Source organism: Rhinatrema bivittatum, chromosome 13, assembly GCF_901001135.1.
Source record: "Rhinatrema bivittatum chromosome 13, aRhiBiv1.1, whole genome shotgun sequence".
Taxonomy (NCBI): Eukaryota; Metazoa; Chordata; class Amphibia; order Gymnophiona; family Rhinatrematidae; genus Rhinatrema; species Rhinatrema bivittatum.
In genome coordinates, this window is record NC_042627.1 from 26087763 (window position 1) to 26111828 (window position 24066).

The 24066-nt window shown below is 43.3% G+C and overlaps 1 protein-coding gene across 3 annotated transcripts in view; it reads left to right on the forward strand.

The window, feature by feature from the left end:
* CIB2 (calcium and integrin binding family member 2) overlaps positions 1–24066 on the forward strand; it is an 89994-nt gene that overhangs the window by 60126 nt on the left and 5802 nt on the right. For 2 of the 3 annotated variants that reach the window (XM_029575724.1, XM_029575725.1), the window contains 3 exons: positions 5606–5784; positions 8857–9004; positions 12913–13108. In XM_029575724.1, the coding sequence (XP_029431584.1) occupies positions 5644–5784; positions 8857–9004; positions 12913–13108 (485 nt within the window). In that variant the 5' untranslated portion in view covers positions 5606–5643. The remainder of the gene's footprint in view (positions 1–5605; positions 5785–8856; positions 9005–12912; positions 13109–24066) is intronic. The other variant, XM_029575723.1, reaches the window with a different exon arrangement.

The window sequence follows — 24066 nt, forward strand, 5'->3', positions numbered from 1 at the left end:
CTCACTTCTCATAGCAAGGGACAGCCAGTAGGGTTGGCAGTGGTTAAAGTCCCTTTGGAAAGTCTGAAACAGAGCTTTATCAGTTCAGTCTTAACATTTTCCTAATGTGGGATGCTAGAACAATGAAAGCTCAGGTGATAGGGACCCAAATTATGGAATCCTGCCACATCTCTTCCCCATTCCACTTAAATGGTGACTCCATTGTTTCTGATTGGGGTCTAGATTTCCCAGCATGTTCAACAAGGTCCTTTTAAATCTCTCAGGCTGAGAGATTTTGATACCATAGACTTGGAACATCTCCTTAATCAGATGGCTCCTAAAATCACATCCTTGATCAGAAGTTAGCAAGTAGCACATTTAGGACTAATCAGAGAAAATTCTTTTTCACTCAACGCACAATAAAGCTCTGGAATTTTTTGCCAGAGGATGTGGTTAGTGTAGTTAGTGTAGCTGGGTTCAAAAAAGGTTTGGATAAGTTCTTGGAGGAGAAGTCCATTAATGGCTATTAATCAATTTTACGTAGGGAATAGCCACTGCTATTAATTGCATCAGTAGCATGGGATCTTCTTAGTGTTTGGGTAATTGCCAGGTTCTTGTGGCCTGGTTTGGCCTCTGTTGGAAACAGGATGCTGGGCTTGATGGACCCTTGGTCTGACCCAGCATGGCAATTTCTTATGTTCTTATATAATGGATACTATTTGGGAATTCATAGTGGGCAAAGTACTTCTCCTAGAGTACCTTTGTCACTGTTGTTGTGGAATGCCTGAGCGTACAGGGTAAAGTGGACTGTGACTATCAATACATTATCAATATTGCAGCTATCATTTTCCAAACACAGAAGTCAATGCAGACCATATCTAGAGGGTGTTTGCTGGTGATGTTGGTGCAACTCTAGTGGGCAGAGTCTTCTGCATGATACACTTCCTGTATGACTTTACATAGGCTTCAGTGCAAACTAAATAAACAAACAATCCCCAATGACACTAAGCTCAGTACTTAAATCACAGAAAGAAAAGGAGAGCTAATGAAAGACTTAAATACTTAAAACTGGTATCATAATCTCCTGTAGAGGAACACAATGGCGGGCATTAAACCTCAAACTAGTGGGAGATATAGGAATAGATATAATCATGTAACAATGTGAGTCTTAAATAGTGAAAATATTTTTTTTTGTAAATTTTTCTTGCAAATAAAATAGTTCCATGGTCTTGTGAATAAAAATTCATTCCAAGAAACACACCATAGATGTGAATATGAGTGCTCTAAAAAAACACTTAACTCATGCTGGGAACACTTGCTGGATGAGCGCTGGCTCTTAACTTAATGGTTGACCCAGAACAGTGTTGCTTTTAAGGAAAACTGCCCAACACTGGCAGTGTTTCAGCAGAGATCACACGCATCAGGCACCCCTTTAATTTTAAACATTCAATCGGGCATGCACCTCACTAAATACTCCTTTTAAAGAAAAAATAATAATCTTTACTCTCTAAAGGTAGTGTGCAATTATTAGGGAGAACGTTTTAGGAGGGTGAATAATTTTTCAGTTTCTTTAGAGCAGAGCAGGGCTGAGGATATTTCAGAAAATCATAAAGTATATCAGATAGTTACAGCTGTGTTCTAAAATGCTGTTATCGTAAACTGCAAAACATTCAAGCCTTTTCTTTTAGGCAAGTTGACACCACAAGTATAAAGTATGAGCAGAATAGGACAGAAGACAAAGATTATTAACATTTTGTAACAATGTAGTTTCACAGGAGAAAGTGAGCTGACAGAATTGACAGGGAGGGCGAGTATTCTCATAGAGAATCAGGACCCAGTAAGAAACTCAAAAACGAAGTCTATTCCATGCTACTGATGCTAGTAATAGCAGTGGCTATTTTCTAAGTCAGCTTGATTAATAGCAGGTAATGGACTTCTCCTCCAAGAACTTAACCAATCCTTTTTAAACACAGCTACACTAACTGCACTAACCACATCCTCTGGCAACAAAGTCCTGAGCTTAATTGTGCGTTGAGTGAAAAAGAACTTTCTACGATTACCGTAGTTTTAAATGTGCCACATGCTGACTTCATGGAGTGCCCCCTAGTCTGTTATCTGAAAGAGTAAATAACTGATTCACATTTACCTGTTCTAGTCCTCTCAAGATTTTAAACATCTCTATCATATCCCCCCCTCAGCTGTCTCTTCTCCAAGCTGAACAGCCCTAACCTCTTCAGCCTTTCCTCATAGGGAAGCTGTTCCATCCCCTTTATCGGTTTGGTCCCCCTTCTCTGTACCTTCTCCATCGCAACTATATCTTTTTTGAGATGCGGCGACCAGAATTGTACACAGTATTCAAGGTGCGGTCTCACCATGGAGCGATACAGAGGCATTATGACATTTTCTGTTTTATTCACCATTCCCTTTCTAATAATTCCCAACATTCTGTTTGCTTTTTTGACTGCCGCAGCACACTGAACCGACGATTTCAATGTGTTATCCACTATGAAGCCTAGATCAAAGGTATTCAATTTTTGTGCAATATCTTATCTTTAATTGACAATGAGGAGAGTACTCCATCCGGAAGAGGGAGACTATACTCACCATGCCAAAGCCCATCCTACAAAATCGAGAGTTAACTTTATATTACTTTCTGAATCACTCTTTAATGAGTTTTTACTGCTTTTCTGTGCACTTTCCCCGCGCCGGAAGAAATTAGCGCCGACCTTTGGGTCGGCGCTAATTTCTGAGAGTAAAATGTGCGGCTTGGCTGCACATTTTACTTTCTGTATCCCGCGCGCATACCTAATAGGGTGCTATTAGGTGCCACGGGTTGGACGCGCGGGTTGGACGCGCATTTTCCTCCCCTTACTGAATAAGGGGTAAGGGAAAACGCGCGTCCAATAGCAGGCTAACAGTGCGCTCCGTCGCTGCGCACTGTACTGTATCGGCCTGATTGTGAGGATCGGCAGGGGGGTGGGCTGACTCCGTGGCTTCATAAATTTGTATTGTGGGGATCAGGAGGATGGGAGGCTCCTCTGCTGCTTCTTAAATGTATATGGTGGGGATTTGCTCTGCTGCTTGTGTAATTTGTAGTAACCAATATTCAGTAAATCAACCAACAGAAAATTTACCCAGGTAAGTTTAATCCAGGTAACTTTAGTCAAGTATATTGAGCAGGAGACTTGTCCTGCTGAATATTTAGCTAAAGTTAACAATGTAACTTTATCCAGATAACTTTATCACTGGTTGGCTTATTGAATATTGGCCTCTATGGGACAGTAACTTTCAAACTGGTGTGTGGGAGCACATGTCCGTGCATGCATTGGCCCGCGACCAGGGACACAGCTATTTTATAACTTGTGCGCATATATGCGTGCATGTATTAAAATAGCCTGGCCACATGCACATGTCCGCCAAATTTTAAGTGGATGCATGCATGGGTGTGCAAATGCTGCTTCTACTGCATAAATTGGGGAATTATAAATGAGGTGCGCAACAACGCCATTCCCAGTTTTACCAGTTCAGCCCCAGTTCGCCTAGTTAAGAGAAAGGTCCTCCAACCTCCTACTAGATGGCCTTCATTCCCCCCAGTTAGCCTCAACTCTTAAGACTCCGCAGATCTGCCTATTTTTCTTTATTTTTTAACTTACATGTCATCCATAGCAGAAGTAAATTTACGCAGCAGGGGGCCATGACGCACACCAGATCGCATAAGTATTTATGCGCACATCTCAAGTACACGCCCTGAAACTTCAATTCCTTCCCAGACCATGCCCTGCCCCTTTTTGAAAACTTCCAAGATGCGAGCATTGTGGAAAATACGTGAATATCTGGCTGGCTTTTACAATCCACTCAGCGCACATGAGCCCAACTTATCCCCTAATTAATGCACATTCCAGACTTTTAAAATTCACCTTTAAGTTTATCTCTCTCTCTCTTTAGGTATTTCTGCTGGGGCAGCAGGGATTGAACCTATAGTTCCAGCTGTTTAAGGTCAGGGGATCCTGCAATGGAGCTACAGGGATTCTGCATCATTAAAAACTCTTCAGAAAATACTAAGTGAAGTAAAGTTAGGGAGACACCTCTGGAGGTTTCCTGTCAGTCCAGCATTAGATGCGTCCCAAATAGAGGATTGTATATAAGGCGTTCTAGCCTGACACGCCTTTGCTGGTCCAACAGTCCACACAAAATTCACTGTGTGATATCCTGATGCCTGGCTGGGTCCTGCATTTCCTGACAACTGATCCTCTGATACTCTCCTGGTTCCTGATCTGGTGCTTGTCCTTGGCTACACTCCTGCTTCTTGCTCTGGTCCTGGTATTCGGTTCTTTCCTGGTTCCTGCTTCCACCTGGGAAGTCTTGGCAGTTGTCTTCGTCTAACCACAGGGCTCAACCTGTGTGGAATGGTGGCTACTTCAGGCAGAAGACAGTTGCTCCAGACCACTCAATCTTTCCAAGGTACACTTCTGCCTAGACATTGTAGCAAATCTCCGTCCCCAGCGGAGCAGACCATGACAATTTGCCTAGAGCACAGGTGGCAAACTCCGGTCCTCGAGGGCCGCAATGAATATGCATGAGATAGATCTGCATGCTCTGCCTCCAATGTATGCAAAACTATCTCATGCATATTCATTGTGGTTCTCCTGAAAACCTGGCCTGTTTGTGGCCCTCGAGGATTGGAGTTCGCCACCCCTGGCCTAGAGCATCTATATTAAGAATTTCATTTCTGTATTAGGCAGCTGACTTCTAAGTAAATGTATTCATTCTTGACCTAACTAGACAATTTCAAGGGGATAAAGTAGCTCTTTAGGCTTTTCTGCACATCAGTGAGCAAAGTATTTCTTCCAATACAGTGAAAGCCTGTATCATTTTTTGTAGTTTTGGCTTGAAAATTACTGAGCAGCCAAAATGTATTGGAATACCATTCATTTTGTATGCAATCCACTTTAACTAGCATAATTGATAGCAAAAAAAAAAAAAATCACAAAGGATCTTTTTTTGAAAATAATTTTTATTCTGCACCAGCATAGCACAAATAATACAGAAGATATTGTAATGTACAAAATGTAATACACTGTAATATAAAAGGATAACATCAGAAAAATGTGTGCTGTACAGGACTATAGTTTTACAAGATACAAGTAACCAATCAGCCCTGAGCAACAAATCCAGAACTACTTATCCCTGATACCCCCCACTCACCAACCCCTTCATATATCACTCTGCCCTCCCATCAACCTCCTATACCCATGGCCTCCCTGCAAAAAAAACTCCCCTATCACCCACTCATCCACACAGCACTCAGTCACTCTGTCCGCTGAAGAGAAGCCAATCACCCCCAAAGTATAATTTTTGCTGGAGTCCATTAGCATTGGAAGAAGATGGAGTGTGCCATATCACAGAATGGCCCAGATCATCTCTGTTGTAACTTGGATGCCTGGCAACAGATCTGTTTACCTTTATTTGCTGTTCTGACACAATCTGTTTATCCTTACTAATAGCAATGCCACATTTCGACATATAAAGGTGAATTTTCAAAGCCATATGCACCTAAATAGATTTATAAAATAGCCTAGGGCTCAGTGCTCATGAAAATATGCATGTAACCCAATTCCTTTCATAGGATAGATCTCCTCCACGGGCCTTCTTGAGGAAGTGCTGATGTCATCACCAGAGGATGATGTTTGGCGTGGTTTGATCAAGGATCAGAGATTAGGTGTGGAGACTGCTCAAACCAGTTCCTTGGGCCAGAATCGGCTAGGACTTTTGCCGGGAGAACAATGGAAAAATCCAAGTATTGGGGTAATACATTCTGCAGTAATAAGAACAGTTACAATAGGATACGGTGGATGCACAGGAGATCTACATGTTGCTTATTAATATGCCTGAACCTGTTAAGTTCATTGCAGCTCCGTTGCATATACCCCCTGACTCTGTTTCTTTCCAGGAGATTTGGACTGTAGTGGCTTACTGGCTGTCTGAGCAGACTGTGCAGTTTTTCAGATGATACAGTTAAGAAGTTCACTATTCAAGATTTTAAAATTTCCTCTCTTGAAACTAAGCTACAACGATTTAAAGGTCCTTCAGTCAACAGATGCGGCCCTTATATAAAACAATCTGAATTTATTATATAAAATTAACATGTTGGAGAATGCCTCTAGGAGGTGTAATTTGTGTTTTGTTAATTTTCCCAAGTCTTCTATTATTTCTCCTAAAGACGTGTTCCCATGTATTTGACTGAGATTTTAAATTTTCTTCTTAATGCTCTGCCTCCTACTGTGAAACTCCAGTATGTTCAGTCCCTATGTAGTGCGCCCATAAATGAAATGGGAAGGGTGGGGGGTTGCACATTATCGGCGTTTAAATCTAACAGTACTGTTGGAGCATTCACTAGATGAGGAGAGCATGCGTGCCACTTTGGTGGCTTCTTGTGTTTTGGAGCAGGATAGGAATTGGATTCTAAAGTCTTTTTTTTTCCATCATAAGGATGATTTGTCCTATGATCAGAAAATTTGGGTTTTTCCAAATCTCTATAAGATAATGCAAAATAAGAGATGAGAATTCTTGGCCTTGCGTTCCAGGGTTGTTCAATTAGGGACAAATTTCTTTCTTAGGTTTTCTTCAAAATGTATTGTGAAGTGTCAAACAGTGCAATTTTTTTTTTTCTTTTTTGGATCTGCTCCAATTGTTGGAGTTTTTGGAAAAACGTGAAATCTTTTTGTAAATTAGACTCATGTTCTTTCATTTTCTGAATTTAATTTCTTGTATTCTGGGCTTTCCCCATCTCCCTCTATTTGTTTGTTGTATCTGGGCAGGTTTTTTTCTTATTTTTGCATTTATGTAATCTAAGTTTCCTTTATCAACAAGCCACACACATAGTATTTCTTTTTAAGATGTATTCCTGGTGATTGTTTGAAAATATATAAATAAGGGAAAATAATATATTCCCATAGCACAAAAAATAGAAATAGACTTTTTTGAGAAGCTGAAATCCAAAAAAATAGCGGACACATAGTCTCAAAATATAAATTTCTCATGCACTGGCAAGAAAGCGGATTGATCTTCCCTTAACTCCCCAAAGTCTCCTCTTCTTCAGAAACCCCTTAGGATTCAGGAAATCCTCTTCCCAGTGGGGACTGCCTGTGTGCTCAGTCCTCCCAGCAAGTCTTTTTCCTGTTGGAACTCCTTCTGGAATCCCCTTCTAAGAAGAGGGCGCCAGGGTCCCAGGGGCAGCAGCTGCGGCAAGAGACAGCTGCTGCCGCAACGGCAATAGTGACAGCTGAGCAGCTGCTGGCAGGATATTTCACCAATGAGTAACCCATCCATCCTCACTCGACCCGACTACCGGCTCGAGACAAATTAGTTTGACTCGAGCCGGTAGGGGGGCGGCACAATGGGTGGGTCGCTTGTCAGTCGTCAGTGAAATATCCTGCTGGCAGCTACTGAGCTGCCGCTACCGCTACTCGACAGCGGCTGTCTCTTCTGTCTTACTGCCGACCAAGGAGCGACCCATCCGTCCTCACCCAATCTGACTACCAGCTCGAGTCAAACTAGGGGCAGAGCGAAGGGGGGAGGCGGGCGCAGGCAGAAGGTTCGCTTAGGTTGCCCAATAATCTTTGCTTTGCTTTGCTTCCAACCAGATGAGAATGTGACACATGCTCTCAAACGAACATACCTTCCCCTATCCAAGATCCCAGAGAGCAAGCAGCCCCGTACTGCCTCTCTCCAGCTTATTCACCAACAACCTCCGCCCCCCCAGTCACCCTTTGAGTCACCTGATTAGACTCCTGTTTACTGACCCTCCCTTTAGAGGATGGACCTTCCTGCTACTCCTAAATGACCACTAATCCCTTGGAATCTCCCAGTACTGGAGTGGTCCCATTTACACTCTATGGGGGGAAACCCCTAACCTCTTCTACGGGAAGGGCTCAGAACGAATTAGGGACTTTGTTTTGTTTCTTTGGGTCTTTTTTTTAACCTGCTCCTGACTGTCCTGGTGCCAGCATGGCAGAAATAAAGGCAAGTCCTGCTGTCACCAAAGGCTGGAAGAGAAAGACACAGACATACATCACCTGTTCATATAAGCTTGATCTACAAAGACTTTTCTTCCATGCTATGCCTGTGGGTGACATCTTTACAAGTCAAGCCCAATGTCGTGAGCCTGAGTTTAAATATAAATCATCAGTGTACAAGGGCCATGGCTCTTTTCCCTGTGGCCAGGTTTGCTGTTTGACATAATTCAGTTATTTTGCTCCATCCCTGATTTTCCTGTTAGATTTTGTGTCCTGTGTTGCCACACTGTCTCCACATGTGTGGATTATTATTACTAGTAGTATTTTCCAACATAACCTTACAGAAATATGAGGTGTATTCTATAGCTTTGGGGGGGGGGGGGGGGGGGGTTTGTTTTGTTTTGTTTTACATTGAGACCTAGTGTAATATCATCCTGCCCAAAACTGCAGTCTGGCTGATTGGGCTGTTTCTAAAATGGAATTGTAGGTGCAGAGGAGAGGTAAAAACTCTGATTTGACATCTCAACCTTTTGAAATCGATATGTCCATTTAAAAAATTCATATTATGATAGTATTGTGGTACTTCAAGCCACATGTGATTTGCTTATTTCCGCATCTGGTTGTGTTTTAATACTTAGAAGTTTGCCTGACAGAAAGGATTTAGATTTTGTGAGCATAAACAAAGATTATCTATCATGTCAGACCAGTAATATACGAATCCTTTTTATATGTGAATAAAAAAATGAGGAGTCCTGTGAAAGAGATGTTCAGAGTTTTGAATGCGTCTGTTTGATATGAAGGTGCCCTTGATTGCTTAGGTAAAGACCTTTGCATTAAAGATCAGGTGCTGTGCTTTCTGCAGGAGAATCCCTTCAAGGAGAGGATCGTGGAGGCTTTCTCGGAGGATGGTGAGGGGAACCTCAGCTTCAATGACTTCGTTGATATGTTCTCAGTGCTCAGTGAAATGGCTCCCAGAGAGCTGAAAGCAATCTATGCCTTTAAGATATATGGTAATGTGTTCAATTGCTTTTGATTCATCTGTTAGTTTCAATTTCTTTTCATTCAAACTAAAATGAACCCTTTTTTTTTTTGCATTTTTATTTGGCTTCTGAGTGGGGAAAAATGGCCGTATCATCCTTACCTAGTACATAATTCACCAATTGCAAAGATGAAGTTTGTGTAGAGCCCTTCTCAGGTAACACAGAAGAACTGCCCGGCCAAGAGAGAGGGCAGGCAACCATAGAAAGAAAAAAAGACCACTCTATCTTGTGGTGGGCCCCTGTGGAAAACAGGGTAGGGGTATTTGGATAAGAGGAACCAGGGAATGGCCAAGCCTCCACACCACAGGCCCCCACTGAACAGGAGGCAGTAAACAGTAGTCACCGTACGGTACAAACCTTTGTAAATTTTACTGATCAGCAACACCAAAAAAGAAACCAAAACAGGCAGCAAGTAGCTATTGAGAAGGGGTAGAACATGAAATGAAATTATATTAAAGAGTTTTCCTAATAGAGTTCCTCTGAATATAAGGTTAATTAAAGTCCAAAATATTCTGATGTCAAAACAGTTACCCTAGTTCCTAGAAAAAAAACCTCTTTATAACCGTGCAGTATATCCAGTAGTAGAGACAAAAAAAAAACCAGAAAACCTTGTATTTCTGAATGTGCACTGTTGGCAGATGAATTAAGTCTGGCAAATGGTGTCTATCTGGAAGCCTTTGTGTCAGTTGTGACTGTGGATGGTAACAGTCCTCTCAAACTATGCTCTGTACAGCTCCCTTCCAAGCGTAGGTAACCTCCTGCCTGAAGCGTATCTCAGTCTTTGCTAGCAGGGGATTGTTCCAGAGTCTGTTTGCACCTGTGGTAACCGTGTCCTCTCCGTGATGGTGAGATAGAAATAAAATACCTTGTCTGCAGAGGCAGCCTCCTTAACATCTCCGTCCACTTGTCTCTGCCGTCTCCAAAGTCAATGTGAATCACACTAAGGGAGAGTCAGGTAATCCACAGCTTCCACATCCCCGCTGCTTGTCAGGCCCAGCTTTCAACCCTTCTGGCACTGTCATCCTCTGACCAGTTCTCCATGCATCCGAGATTCTGTTCCTCTGGGACTGTCATTCTTTTCCCAAGCTTTGCTGCTCCGTCCACAGATACTGTTCCAACCAGCTTGCTCCCATTTTCTCCTTCTACTCAGAAAATTCAAACAAAAAAAAAGCAGTTTTTCCTCCCTCAAACGGGATTGGTTGAACTTCCAGTTACTTCTTGGTCTCTCTTCATTTTCTGTTGGCTCCCACCTGTCAGGTGACTCCAGGCACTCTAACCAGTGGCCGACCAGTGCTGGATAGTCAGTTTTATAACAGATTAGAATTTTTTGGTGTGGCACCCCATGGGAGGTGGGACCACAATTGTTATATGATTTTGTTTTCAATCAGATCAAGGGCTGCCTTTGGTGACCGTTGCCCCAGCGTCCATCTTAAAAATAGGTCACATCTCTATTCTCTCAAGATCTCCAGCATAATTAATCCTGAAGTTCCTGGATCTGTAGGAGCATTTATTTATTTATTTAGATTTATATTCTGCTTTTTGCACATTTCAAAGTGGATTACATTCAGGTACTGTGGGTATTTCCCTGTCCCCAGAGGGCTTACAATCTAGGGCCTGGATTTATCTAAAGGGGTGTGTTTTATGCTAATATACAGTTTATTGCAATTTGCACTAATTACCTATGCAAAAAGCTAAGTTAGCACAAATTGTGATATCATTTTCAGATAAGTGCCAGACCTGTTACCCAGGTAGAGTGTCCATCAAGCTAGGTTGAGAGAACCTTGCACAAATCTCATCTTTGGGTGAGTTTCTTCACTCCATAGGTCATCAAATCTTCACAAGAGTCCACTGTTCTGTTCGTACGTCTCACGTTGAATGTCAAAGTGGCCCCTAACCCCCTACACTAATACCTAAACCTCACCTCGAGTTACTAGGTGGGCCTCCCATAGGGATACAAATACCTATCTAGGGAGAGGACATCAGTGCTAGGTGCTTTCTCTCTCTCACTCTCTCAGCTTTTACTGCCTTGTAACGCAAGCTATCACACAGCTTAACGCTACTGAAAAAGGTGTAGTTAAAATCAGCATTAAGTCTGTGCAATAGCACTTCGCAGACTGGCAAACCCAGCCCACTCCTCCTCCTCAAATTTGCATCGCACCATACGATATGGTGCTATCGCATGCATTAAAGACATGTTTGCATGCGTTAACAGGGCTTTTCGCATGCAATAAGCCCTTAACGCATGCAAAAACACCTTAGCACATTTTGATAAATGACCCCCTAAGTTTGTACCTGAAGCAATGGAGGGTAAAGTGATTTGCCCAAGGTCACAAGGAGCGACAGCGGGACTCAAACCCTGGTCTCCTGGTTCATAGTCCACTGTTTTTTCCACTAGGCTACAGAAATGGTCCATTTTAAAACACAAACTGTTCTTTCAGGTCCTCCATCCCTGCAGTTAGAGGCACCTTGATGTTCCTTACACTTTAATGTCCTTTAGGACTGCTTTTTGAATACAAGAAGGGTCAATTTCTTGTCCTGGCACAATGTATACTCAGGGGGGCAGGGACACAAATTTTAAGATCATGTCACATTTGTAAAACTTTATCTACTTATTTTTTTCAGAGATTGAATAATTAAAGTGTGGGAGGGAGATGTATTTTCCAAATCTGAAGTTGACTTTTTGAAAGTAAATCAGTAGGGCATACCAATTTAATGTTCATGATTGCTCTTCACAAGAGTGCTTTTCTCAGGCATTTTGGGGTTCTGTAGGAGAACAGGGGGCAAAGAATCCAATTTCTTCTCATAATTTCCTTCTCAAGGGCTAGAGGCTACTTACTAATTCCCAGAATTGCAGACTCTGGCTGCAGAGCAGAAGCAAAGAACAAAGCAAGAGATTCCCCAAACCAGGGAGTTCAAATCCTGCAGACAGATCCGGAGAGGGGGTCTGTGGGTCTAGACAGAGAATCTTTGAGGAAGGAGAGCTCTCCAAAACAGGCAAGTGCAATAGTGAAACCATGAGTCTGTGCATCAGCACAGCTTCCTTCAATGGCCCTTGCCAACAACCTGGCAGCATGTAGGCAACCATGTGGCCTAGAGTCACTGTGTCCATCACAAGAAAGATGCAAAGTTTACACTTGAGCTTCGGCATCAGTAGATAATGAAAAAGAGTTTTCCAGAGTCAGAGCAGTTGTGGACCCAGCTCATCTCCAGGTAGACATCTTGTTCTCAGGATGTATGGTTATAACTTACTGTCAAAAATTGTTATACCCTTTAAAATTGAGTACTTTATTATGTTATCATCTTCTTACTCTATACCTTCCCACACAGCAATGACAAGTTAGGGGAAGGAAGTAGGTGAAACAGTAAAACATGGATTTTTTTATAGCCTCATTTTCTTTGGCTTATATTCAGTTTCCAGTGCATATTTTGCAGAGAACTGACGATGTTTACTAAAAGGTCTTGTTAGTATAAACTGTTGTTGTGAGGTAGTATGAGTACAGAATTGTAAACTTTTAAAAAATATTCTTTACCGTGCTCTGTGGAAGTGTCTATTTTATATGCTTTGGACCTTTCATGAGATGGAGCTGGTGGAGATGGAATTCATTATCAGATAAAGGCACAGGGTCCTTAGCTGTGAAGATAACGCCAGAGATCAAGTAGTAGTGCAACAAGAAGAAAAGATGGGCCTTTGCAGACCCTCAAGCTGCTGTTTGTTACTATGACAGGATGCCAAACAGAATAAACAGTCTGAAGGACCCAGTTGTTGGCCAGCAGTTTTACATCATCTCATGTAAAACGTTTTGCATTTAAAACTAATCTATGAAGCAGTAATGACTGATGATGATGATGATGATTATTTTTTTTAATTGCTGTTTTAGATTTTAACACTGATAACTTCATTTGTAAATCTGACCTGGAGAAAACCCTCAATAAGGTGACACGTGAAGAGCTAACAGAGGAAGAAGTAACATTAGTTTGTGAAAAAGTAATAGAAGAAGCTGATATGGATGGCGATGGGAAACTGGCGTTTGCCGATTTTGAAAATATGATTTCCAAAGCACCAGATTTTCTCAGGTATAATAATTTCACAGCTGAGATTAACCACTCTTTTTTAACTGTTGTATCTGATTTTATTATATCCGCTTTATATGTTATTAACTGCTTTGCCCTTTCATTTGATGCTGCTGCTTTCCACACCAGAGCCATCTGGCAGTTGGCCTTCTCTGAGGTTGAACCATGGCACCCACTTGGCCTTACTGACTGGGATACCAGAACTCTGTCTCACCTACACTAAGATATGAGACTGGTCCTTCATTATATTCTTTTCAATGACCGTTTAATGGGGAATTCTTATTTTCCTCAGGATATTTTGTACTACCTGGTGGAAAGGAATGTAAGCGAGAACAATTAAGTGGTTATCCATCCTACCTTTTGGAGCTTTCCTGTTTCCTCAGCTTAGTCTCCTTTATCCTTCTGACCCACTGTTTACTCAGTGTCACCACACTTTCCCAGTAGCTTGAGACATAATAAGTATCCTACTGGGAGGTGCTATTGATGTCAGCCTTCCTCAGTTAGCCACCATGGGATATGGAAGAACGGTGCTATAGTCATATGCTGTCCTGATACAGCAGAAAACTCCCCCTCTTCACCAAGCAGGCACCAATAAAAGTTCTGCCATAGCAGACCATCGCTGACAACTTGGTCTATGCCCCTATCAAAGATATGCCCTGCACCATCCATGCCTCCACCGCAAAAAAAGCAATACAAATGGCTATCTTCCATGAAACTAAGAGCATCAACCACAAACTGACCTAAAATTCTGAACTCCAGTGCCTTGTTCCAAGCAAAGCTTAGGAGCATGTTAATAACTTATGTACATACTAGCAAAAGGTGCATAGCATTGGTCAGGTAGTCTGATCCATAACAGATCCCGTCCCACAGCTGCCAAAGAATGAGACAGCTGCCGCAGACTCCATCCTGTGTTAGATGAAGAATGGGTCTGGTGGGGGCTGAAGGAGAGTCCCTGTGTGTGTGTGTATGTGTGAGTGGGACCCTGTATATGTGTCTGAATGTGTGTGTGTGTGGGGGGGGGGAACCTGTGCCTATGTCTGTGTCTGTGTATGTATGTGTATGTCAGTGGGAGCTGTGTGTGTAATTAGGACCTGTGTGTGTATGTTTATGTGTGTGTGGGAGCTTATGTGTATGTGGAAGCCAATGTGTGCGTGTATATGGCAGCCAGTGTGTGTATGGGGGTATATGAGAGGGAGCTCGTGAGTATGTGTATGTGGCAGCCAATGTGTGTGTGGCAACCAGTGAGTCTATGGGTATGTGTGAGTGGGAGCCTATGTGTGTTTGTCTGTGTGCATCTTTGAGCCTGTGGGTGTGTGCACCTGTGTGTATTGCTGTGTGCGTCTTTGAGTTTGTGGATGTGTGCATCTGTGTGTGCTGTGTGCTGTGTGTGTGTGTGTGTGAGTGGGCGCTTGTGTGTATGTGTGTGTCTGTATGTGAGTGGGACACTCTGTGTGCCTTTACATTTCTCTGTGTGTGTCTCTAAGAGTGTGTGTCTGTGCCTGAGTCTGTGTGTATGTTGGGGGTCTGGGTGAATGGGAAACTGTGGGGTAGATTTTGAAAGGGTTGCACACGTAAGATACACGCTCAACCCCCAAAAACCTACCCCTGCCTCCCCCTGCGCACGCCGAGCCTATCTTGCATAGATTTTAAAATCTGCCCCTGTGTATGTGTGAGTGTGTGTGTGTGTGTGTGTGTTTGCCTGTGCCTGTGTGTCCGTGTGCCTATCTGTGTGCATGGGAGTCAGTGTGTCTGTGTTTGTGTGAGAGCCTGAGAGACCCAGTTTCACAGACAAGGCATACTGTCTTTGCACAGTGCACCTTCCTTTGTTCAGGGCACCTCCTGGTGGCCATAGACAGACATGACAGGAGTGACCAACACAAGCCTTTTATATTTAGAGAGAGAGATTCATAATTGTATTTTATTTTAACTATATTTTTCTTATGGAGCTAATTATATGAGGTAAGGGGTAATTTACACAAGAATTCTCCACAGATAAATTATTGTTTACCTTTCAAAATTACCATCCCCCCAGTGTGGCAAGAGGGGGCAGCACTGGGGAGCAAGGCTGTTTCTGAAGAGTACGCACAAGGAGTTTATTTTTAACTCCCTGTGCATACTGCCCAGGAGGGAATTATGCACCTACCAGGCAAGACATTTTAAAAAGGAAATTCCATGAGGAGTCTCCCTTTGAAAATAAACCTGCAGGCCTCTGGGACTGACAGCACGTATGGGTGTTATGAAGGTCCTATTGCAGCTATTGTTTTGAAGTGTCATTGTCATTAACTTCTGGGGATGTGAATCAGTTTTGAATTAATTTTGAATGCTCTAGCTTGCCCTCATGCAATAAGTCAAGCTTTTCAGGGCTGTATAATTTAGAGCACTAACAGTGAGTCAATTAAAGTAGCTTATAAGTACTTCTCGATCTGTGATCTACATTAACCTGACTACATTTTACTGGACTTACTTGAATTCCAAAATACCACCTAGCAATCAGTTTAGTTTTGGGAACATGGTTACTGGACGGTAATTGCGCAAATCGCATGATGGAAAATCAGCTCAAAGCAGTACTGTGAAGACCAAATATACTGCACGGATGCTTTTGGAACCTCTTCTTTCAAAATTATAATAAGCCTGCGCCTCGCCCTCACAGTATGTCAAGTTGTTCCAGGCAGGATATTTCAGAACATTAACAGTAAGTCAACAACAGAATCATTTTCTGCTCTGGCAGGGGTTTTAAGTGAAAGAAGGGATGTGAGGGGGTTCTATTGGTGGGAGGAGGGGGATGGCCGACCCAGTACTTATGGCCCCTCCACTGGATAATAATCTGATATTAGAGGTAATGGGGCTCTTACTATTTTTGCCACTTTTTTTTCCCTGTCCCTTTAAATCTAACACAGGAGCATCGGGACCCATGTCGGGGATGCTTTGCAAGGATTTGCAAATTTCATGCATGCAAATCCCATGCAAAGCTGCTCATTGTCATAAAGGAGGGAACCTAGGCAAAAATATGTAAATTATCACAAATATCATGCGATATGACTATATCACACGATATACTTTGTTTCACATGCATTATAGCCTTACCGTGTCTTGATGCATCATTCTATTGGTCAACAAGATGAGTACAAAGACATGAACATCTACAACATAAGTCCAGTACTTAATAGAAACGGGGCAATGACAAAAACCCAGATTTGCTTTATAAGTCCCAAGAACAGCTATTACATGATTCCTACATTTAATTATGATGTATAAGTACACTGCCTGACAACAGATGCAGAACTTAATCCTGGCCAAAGGCAAGGCAAAATATATGTTTGTGCATTTCCCTTAACCAGGGAATCTGCATGGACATTGAAGTCCACCAAGATTAAATGTCTGGAAGACTCCAGCAACCAAGGAGAAACCAATTTTAAGAACTCAGTTAAAAACGACCCGACTAAGGGGGTCATTTTCAAAGGCTTATCGCATGCGAAAAGTCCCTTTTCGCGTGCGATAGCATGCTGGGGGCGGAGTCAGGGCGGACTTGGTGATGTTTTCGCTGGCGGCGATAAGGTTAGTAACCTTATCGTCGCCAGTAGCGCACCGACTATTCGGTGCGAAAGCCGGCAGCGAAGGCACCGTGGTAGTGCGAAGGCTGCTGGCTTTCGCAGGCCCGCCCCCCCCCCCTCCCCTGTTTTCGCAGGATTCACCATTCTGCGATAGAATAGTGAATCCAGGCCTAAGTTTGGAGGACAATACATTACACACCCAAAGACTTCATCTTTCTAAATCTAACCAACACAAATTCTAATGCCAAAAGTTTCCATTGGGCCTTTTAAGGCTATGAATTTGTCTCTAAAAAAAAAAAAAAAGGGTTATTCCACCCCCTTGTTTTCCTCTAATAAGAAAAGCCTGAAGGAGAGGCCTGGTTTTAAAGGACTTCATTTATTTCCTCAGTCCATGACTCTGTTAGACGTAGTACCTCCATAGACAGCTCAGCCAACAAATCATAAATCATAGGCAGTTTAGTATGCACTGAAAACGCATTAAGTAAGATAAAGGGTTATTTCAACCCGCATTAAGTAAGATAAAGGGTTATTTCAACCCGGCAGCTGCACCAATACCTCGCCTTGCAACGAGGTTCCACAGTCTTCCGTGTCTTTAGTTACTGTAGTGTGTCCTGATCGTCCTGTCTTCCGGCTCCTGACCTGGCTTGCTCTTGACTACGTTTTCGGTTTCTGCTCCTGGTTCTGGTATTGTCTTCTGACTTCTGGCATCTGACTCTGCTTTGTCTTCTGACTACGTTCTCAGTTTCCGCTCCTGGTTTTGGCATTGACTTCTGACTCCTGGCTTTCGACCTGGTTCTGTCCCATGACTCCGTCTTCAGCTTTCGTCCCTGGCTTTGGTTTGTATCTCTGACTTCTGGCTTCTGACCCGGCTTCGCTCTTGGACTCCGACTTCGGCCTTTTCCACCATCTCAGGGTGAAGACTCTTCAGCTTCCTGGGCCCAGCCATCCTTTGTCTATCTCTTTGGCTACCGCCTGGATCCTTGGTTGCATAGGGTCCCACCTAAGTCCAAGAGGTCCGGGTCCCTACGGGCTCCTCATGGGGGGACCTTGGACTTCCAGTGGTGAAGTCTCTTCAGAGTCTCCTCTGAGCCGCCTCCCGGCTGTGACCCTCGTTGTGGGCCCCCACGGCATACCACCAACTGTCTCAGCCGGCCCAAGGGTCCACATTCGTAACATCATGACAAAGATAAACAAAAACTAAACCTCCTGAACTTCAGTACCCAGACCCAGTATATATAGGGCAGGAGGATCTCCTGAAATCACCACTTCTGCTATTAAAAATCACTAACCAGGAAACAGCCAATGTAACCGTCAAATAGCCCCTGGTCCCAGCTGAGGAAAATGGAAGTAAAGGTCAGAGCCTATGGAGCTCAGTGGGCCCAGTCAGTGTTCCCTCAGTACAGCTATTCACACAAAAATGGCCGGCTTGTGATAAAACTAACACAGGATTCACTAAGGGGCTCGCCAGGGCGCAATCTTAATTGGGTTCGCTGTATCAATGGCAGTTCTTGCTTAAAATGAGAAGGCGGGGGGGGGGGAAGGGTGTCCTGGGGGATGATGTAGGGCTAAACCCCCTCCCCAGCTCACAGCTCACTCATTCTGGCTCTCCTGAGCCGAATGTAGGCTGCATCAGACCTCACAGTGGGGAACCAATGTTGTGGTGCTCTCCACGCCACCCCCCCCCCCCCTTTCCTGGTCTTTAATTTTGATGGGGCCTGGGGGGCGGGGCGGTGAGTAGCCAGTAGCTGAGTGTTTTTTTGGCTGGCTCCTACATCCCAAGAAATTTTGGAAAGGCTTGATCTCTTTACAAACTTCATTCAACCCCCTCCCCTCCCCCCCCAAGAAATACAAATACTGAACTTTTATAAGTTCAGAAACCCATGAAAATATTAAAACCCATACATTCATATTACCTTTTTAACTGTAATTGCAAGCGGCTCACCAAAATATGAAAATGGATTTCCGGTGGATGAAACAGGCACCCAAAAGAAGAGGGAGCATTACTGTAAAGTCAGGGACTAGCTCCAGATCCTTGAGGCACCACATTTTTTTATGAATTAGATTTGACCTTGTTCTGCATCACGGCCCCCAGAGCTTATGAAAGCATGGCCAAGAGATCCATTGCATGCTTGACTTTAGTGGGTGGAAAATCATTTCAGCTGAAACATCTATTTTTTTAAATTTGCTAAGCAAGCAGAAAATGGTGACAGCTTAAATGTGAAAGTTGTGAGTGATTAACAGTGGTATTTAGTTTTATATTTAAAAGTTTTTTTCTATAGCTGAGGCTACTCAGTTCATTAAATTATGTTAACCCAAATTTCTCATCCCTACTGTATCATTTAAACCGTTCTCAGTAAGTTTACTCACTATAGATACAAAATTAAAGTTCTGTTTTACCTACAAAGACAGTTTCTGAAAATCTGAAAATTATAGGTTAAGTAGGAGAACAAAGCTCGTTGTAATGAGTCCCAAATGTGAAGTTCCCTCTCTGGGGATTAGGGATATGCATTCATTTGAAATGAAATTGGAAAATTTAATGGCATTTCTTTAATGACATATTTTTCCATTCGTTTTTAAATGAAGCAAAAGAAAAGCAAACAAAATTGAGTTTGTTTTTATCTATTTTTTTTTTTTTTTAATTAATGCTATCACCTCTTCCAAAAAAACAAGATTTCCCTGGTCTCCCCCCACCCCTGGATCTTCTTATGCCATAGCTGAAAATGTCGATCCTCTGTTGCTTCTGCCCTACCACTACCTCTATTGGAAATTGTGCCAGAAGACCGATGCCAGCACTATTAAATTTTGCCATAGAAATCAGCCCTGGCAAGGCTTAGGTTGGTGCCATTTTGTACGGCAAAAATTAACAGTGCTGATGGCCTCAGTCTGCTGATGCCATTGCCAATCGTGGTGGAGCAGGAGAGCCTGGAAATTTCAGCTACAGAGCAAGAAGGCTGGGGAGTGAGGGTTTTTTTTTGGACTGCAGATGTAACAGTTTTTTAAAATTTATTTTTGGTTTTCTTTTTGTTTTTCTTTTCTTTGTTGTTTTCATTTTAAAGAAATGAAACAAACAACAAATTAAATGAAAAAATAATTAAAAAAAATAAAACGAAACCAAAAAAATGTCTGTGCATGCCCATCATAGGGATTAGTAAGGAGCAATTACTTGTGTATGAAAATGTCATATAGTGAGGATGTGGAAAGAAAAAGGATCTAAGGCAAGCAGGGAAAGGAAGAGAGAAGCATGAACAGAGACCAAACTGAGTAAGTTGGCTTCAGCAGAGGGAGGTTAAAGACAAGGTCATAACAAAGTGAATGGGTTTTAAATCTCCATCTCACAGTTTCAAACTTTCATCTCAAGATGACACTGCCAGCATTATCTGTGATTTAAGTGACATAGATAAGGTCCCAGAGAATGCGCTAGAGGAGGTCACCAGGTGCTAAGTATAGCACCTTTGCCACCCAGTGTACCACCTTCTGCAGGTTACTTATGTTTCCTGCCTCATGCTGTTCAATTTCCTGCCTCATGCTGCCTCATGCTGCCTCATGCTGTTCTCATGCTGCCTCATGCTGCCTCATGCTGTTCTCATGCTGTTCTCATGCTGCCTCATGCTGTTCTCATGCTGCCTCATGCTGCCTCATGCTGCCTCATGCTGTTCTCATGCTGCCTCATGCTGTTCTCATGCTGTTCAATTTCCTGCCTCATGCTGTTCTCATGCTGCCTCATGCTGCCTCATGCTGTTCTCATGCTGCCTCATGCTGCCTCATGCTGTTCTCATGCTGCCTCATGCTGCCTCATGCTGCCTCATGCTGTTCTCATGCTGCCTCATGCTGCCTCATGCTGTTTCTCATGCTGCCTCATGCTGCCTCATGCTGCCTCATGCTGTTCTCATGCTGCCTCATGCTGTTCTCATGCTGTTCAATTTCCTGCCTCATGCTGCCTCATGCTGCCTCATGCTGTTCAATTTCCTGCCTCATGCTGCCTCATGCTGCCTCATGCTGTTCTCATGCTGCCTGCCTCATGCTGTTCTCATGCTGCCTCATGCTGCCTCATGCTGTTCTCATGCTGCCTCATGCTGTTCAATTTCCTGCCTCGTGCTGCCTCATGCTGCCTCATGCTGTTCAATTTCCTGCCTCATGCTGCCTCATGCTGCTTCATGCTGTTCAATTTCTCCCCTTCCATCCCAAGTTTATTTTCCTTGTTTTTTGTAACTTTCCCTCTCCCTTTTTCTGATTCACTGTATTTAAAGTTCAAGGTTCTTATTGAAAATATTGTTTTTTACGTTACGTTATGCTTTACACTCCTTGTTATTTGTAAACCGGGTTGATGTGATGCCTATCATGAAACTCGGTATAACAAAAACAGTAAATAAATAAATTATTTCCAGACCTTAACATAAGTTTTTAAGTCCTTGCAAGAATCCATAAAACTATTTCCTGCAGACAACTGAGCGCAGAAAAGAACATGTAGGAGTTAATTTTCAAAGCAGCTATGCGTATAAAATTAGCATATACTGCTGCATAAGTAGCTTATACCTGCGTATATGCTATTATAGACACAGCGAAAATAAGTGCGTATGTTCAGTTTTGCACGCACATTTACACACGCAAATAAAGGGTGTTCCAGGGCGGGGGTCAAGAGTTATGCACATAAGTTCTTGTTCTATAAGAGACTTATGCAAGCACATTTGGCAACTTCGCACACTTGATATCATCTTTTGTCAGCTATTGGTTGGGTGGGAGATCTGAATGAACTGGGGGAGTTCAGGGTGAAGGACTAGGAGGGTCTCGATGACCTGGAGAAAGTAAACTGGTAGAAGTATTGGCAAACTGGTGATTTTGATTACATGCCTGTGCTTTAAAATATACCAGTCTCTGCATATAAATCAGGATTTTACGCAAGCAAGTTATATATTTTTTTCGCGCGTAAAACATCTGCATATATGTTTATAAAATAGGAAAAGTGTGTGCACCTTCAATGCATTGCAGATATTGGCGCATAACCAAACATACACACATATGTCGGGGGGGGGGGGGGGGGGTAGACATATGCATATTTTATCATCTGCACTTGCCTGATTCGCATAAGTTATAAAATACTGTAGTAGATCTCTGTGCGGCCAAACGCCTGCATATATGAGGCCACATCAAGTTCTTTGAAAATTATCCTCAGTGACTGTAACTTTCAAACCAGTGCGCATGCACACCTTTGCGTGCATACGTCAGCCCGCGCCCAGGAACACAGCCATTTTCTAACATACGCGCACACATGCATGCGTGTTATAAAACAGCCTGGCCGCACGAACATGTACGCCGAATTTTAAGTGGACGTGCGCATGTGCGCACAAATGCCACTCCTACCGCATGAATCGTAGGATTTTAAAAGGGGCATGCGTCAATGCTATTCCTGATTTTACCACTTCATCCCCAGTTCACCCAGTTCAGAGGGGAGTCATCCAAACCCCCCTAGTTTAATAGCCTTTACTCCTCTGAGTTAGCCCTGACCCTTAAAACCCCATAGATCTGCCGAGTTTCCTTTTTTAACTTACACATCATTCATAAAAATACCTAGGGATAAGTAGTGGCCTTTCCCAAGTCTATCCAGTTAAAAACAGTTTTTGGACTTCTCCAAGATCTTCTCCAAACCTTTATTAAACCTAGATATGCTAGCTGATTTTACCATATCCTCTGGCAATGAATTCCAGAGCTTAATTGTGCATTGAGTGAAAAATAATTTTCTCCAGTTTGTTTTAAATGTGCTACTGTTGTATTTCTGGTCACTGTGCAGCCTCCTCTCCACCAGAGGACTCTGGTGAGCCTGGCTCCAAACTACCAGCACATTGTTGGTCCCTGGTCTCTGCCTGTCCTACAGCCTCCTCGGCACCAGAGGACCTCCATGAGCTCTCGACCCTGGCTGGCCAAGCCCTTCTCTCCTGCCCTCACCACACCCAGACTCCTGCCCTACTTAACCCTGTCTGCCATTCCCCTCAATGCTTCTGCATCAAGTCCTTCTTGGCTCCATGCTCTAGCCACCTGTGTCTTGAGGCCCTTCCTGTATCTGTCTCGTGGCCTCCGGGCCTTCTGATTCTGAGCCTTGTTCCTTTGTCTTCGGCCTTCTGTTTCTTGTGCGTGTCTTATGGCCTCCCAGCCTTCTGTCCTGTCAGGCCTAGCCTGAGACATCCCTAAGTCTCTTCTGCTTTTAGGCCTCCCTGTTTCTTGACCTATGCCTAGCCTGAGACCTCCCTAGGTCTCTCCTCTGTTTCTAGGCCTCTCTCAGCCTTGCCCTTTGTGGCCTTCCTTGCTGACGTTGCCTTCGGGCATTCCATATTCCATGTAGTCCTTGTCCTGGTTTGGCCTATCTTGTCCTAGTTTGTCTTGCCCCAGTCCCTGTTCCAGTATTCCAGTGCCTTGCTTACCTGCATCCAGTTTCACGTTTACCTTCACCCTGTTCCTGTGTTCCAGTTCCACCCTTACCAGCACTCAGTTCCAGGGTTCCAGTTCCACGCTTACCTGCATCCAGTTCCACGCTTACCTGCATCCAGTTTCACGTTTACCTTCACCCTGTTCCTGTGTTCCAGTTCCACCCTTACCAGCACTCAGTTCCAGGGTTCCAGTTCCGTGCTTACCTGCATCCAGTTTCATGCTTACCTGCATTCAGCTCCAGTGTTCTAGAGCCTCCAGCTCCAGAGCTCCAGTCCAGCCTGCACTCAGCTCCAGACCAGTCTGCACTCCGCGCCAGAGCTCCAGACCAGCTTGTACTTGTTCTTAGCTCCAGCCTCACCAGACCACCCACACCTATTTCCAGCCTTGCTGTCCTGTGCCACTTCCGGAGGTGGTGTCCACAGCTCCCTCTCTACAGCTGCCCTCACAACAGCTACTTTATTAACTTCATGGAGTATCCCCTAGTTTTTTTTATTATTTGAAAGAGTGAATAACTGATTAACGTTTACCCATTCTGTTCCTCTCATGATTTTATAGACCTCTGTTATATCCCCCCTCAGCCAATTTTTCTCCAAGCTAAAGAGCCCTAACCTTTTCAGCCTTTCCTCACAGAGGATCCATTCCATCCCCTTTATCATTTTGGTCGCCCTACTCTTTATCTTTTCCCATTCAGTTGTATCTTTTTTGAGATGCGGCGACCAGAATTGCACACAGTACTCTAGGTGTAGTCTCACTATGGGGTTATTCTCTGCAGCTACATTCATTTTTGCTTCAACCTAAAGTCACCTGCTGATATCACCTGCTTATCTGCTATTTATTTGTCATTTTTTCAGTGCATTTAGGGAGTAGATACAGGAGAATTTATCAAAGGTTTGCTCCAGTAAAAGAATGTCTTTTCACATTTATAAATTAAATAAATGATTCTAGTTTTCAACAAGAAAGAAGGTGGTGTAAACACGAAGCAATTTGTCC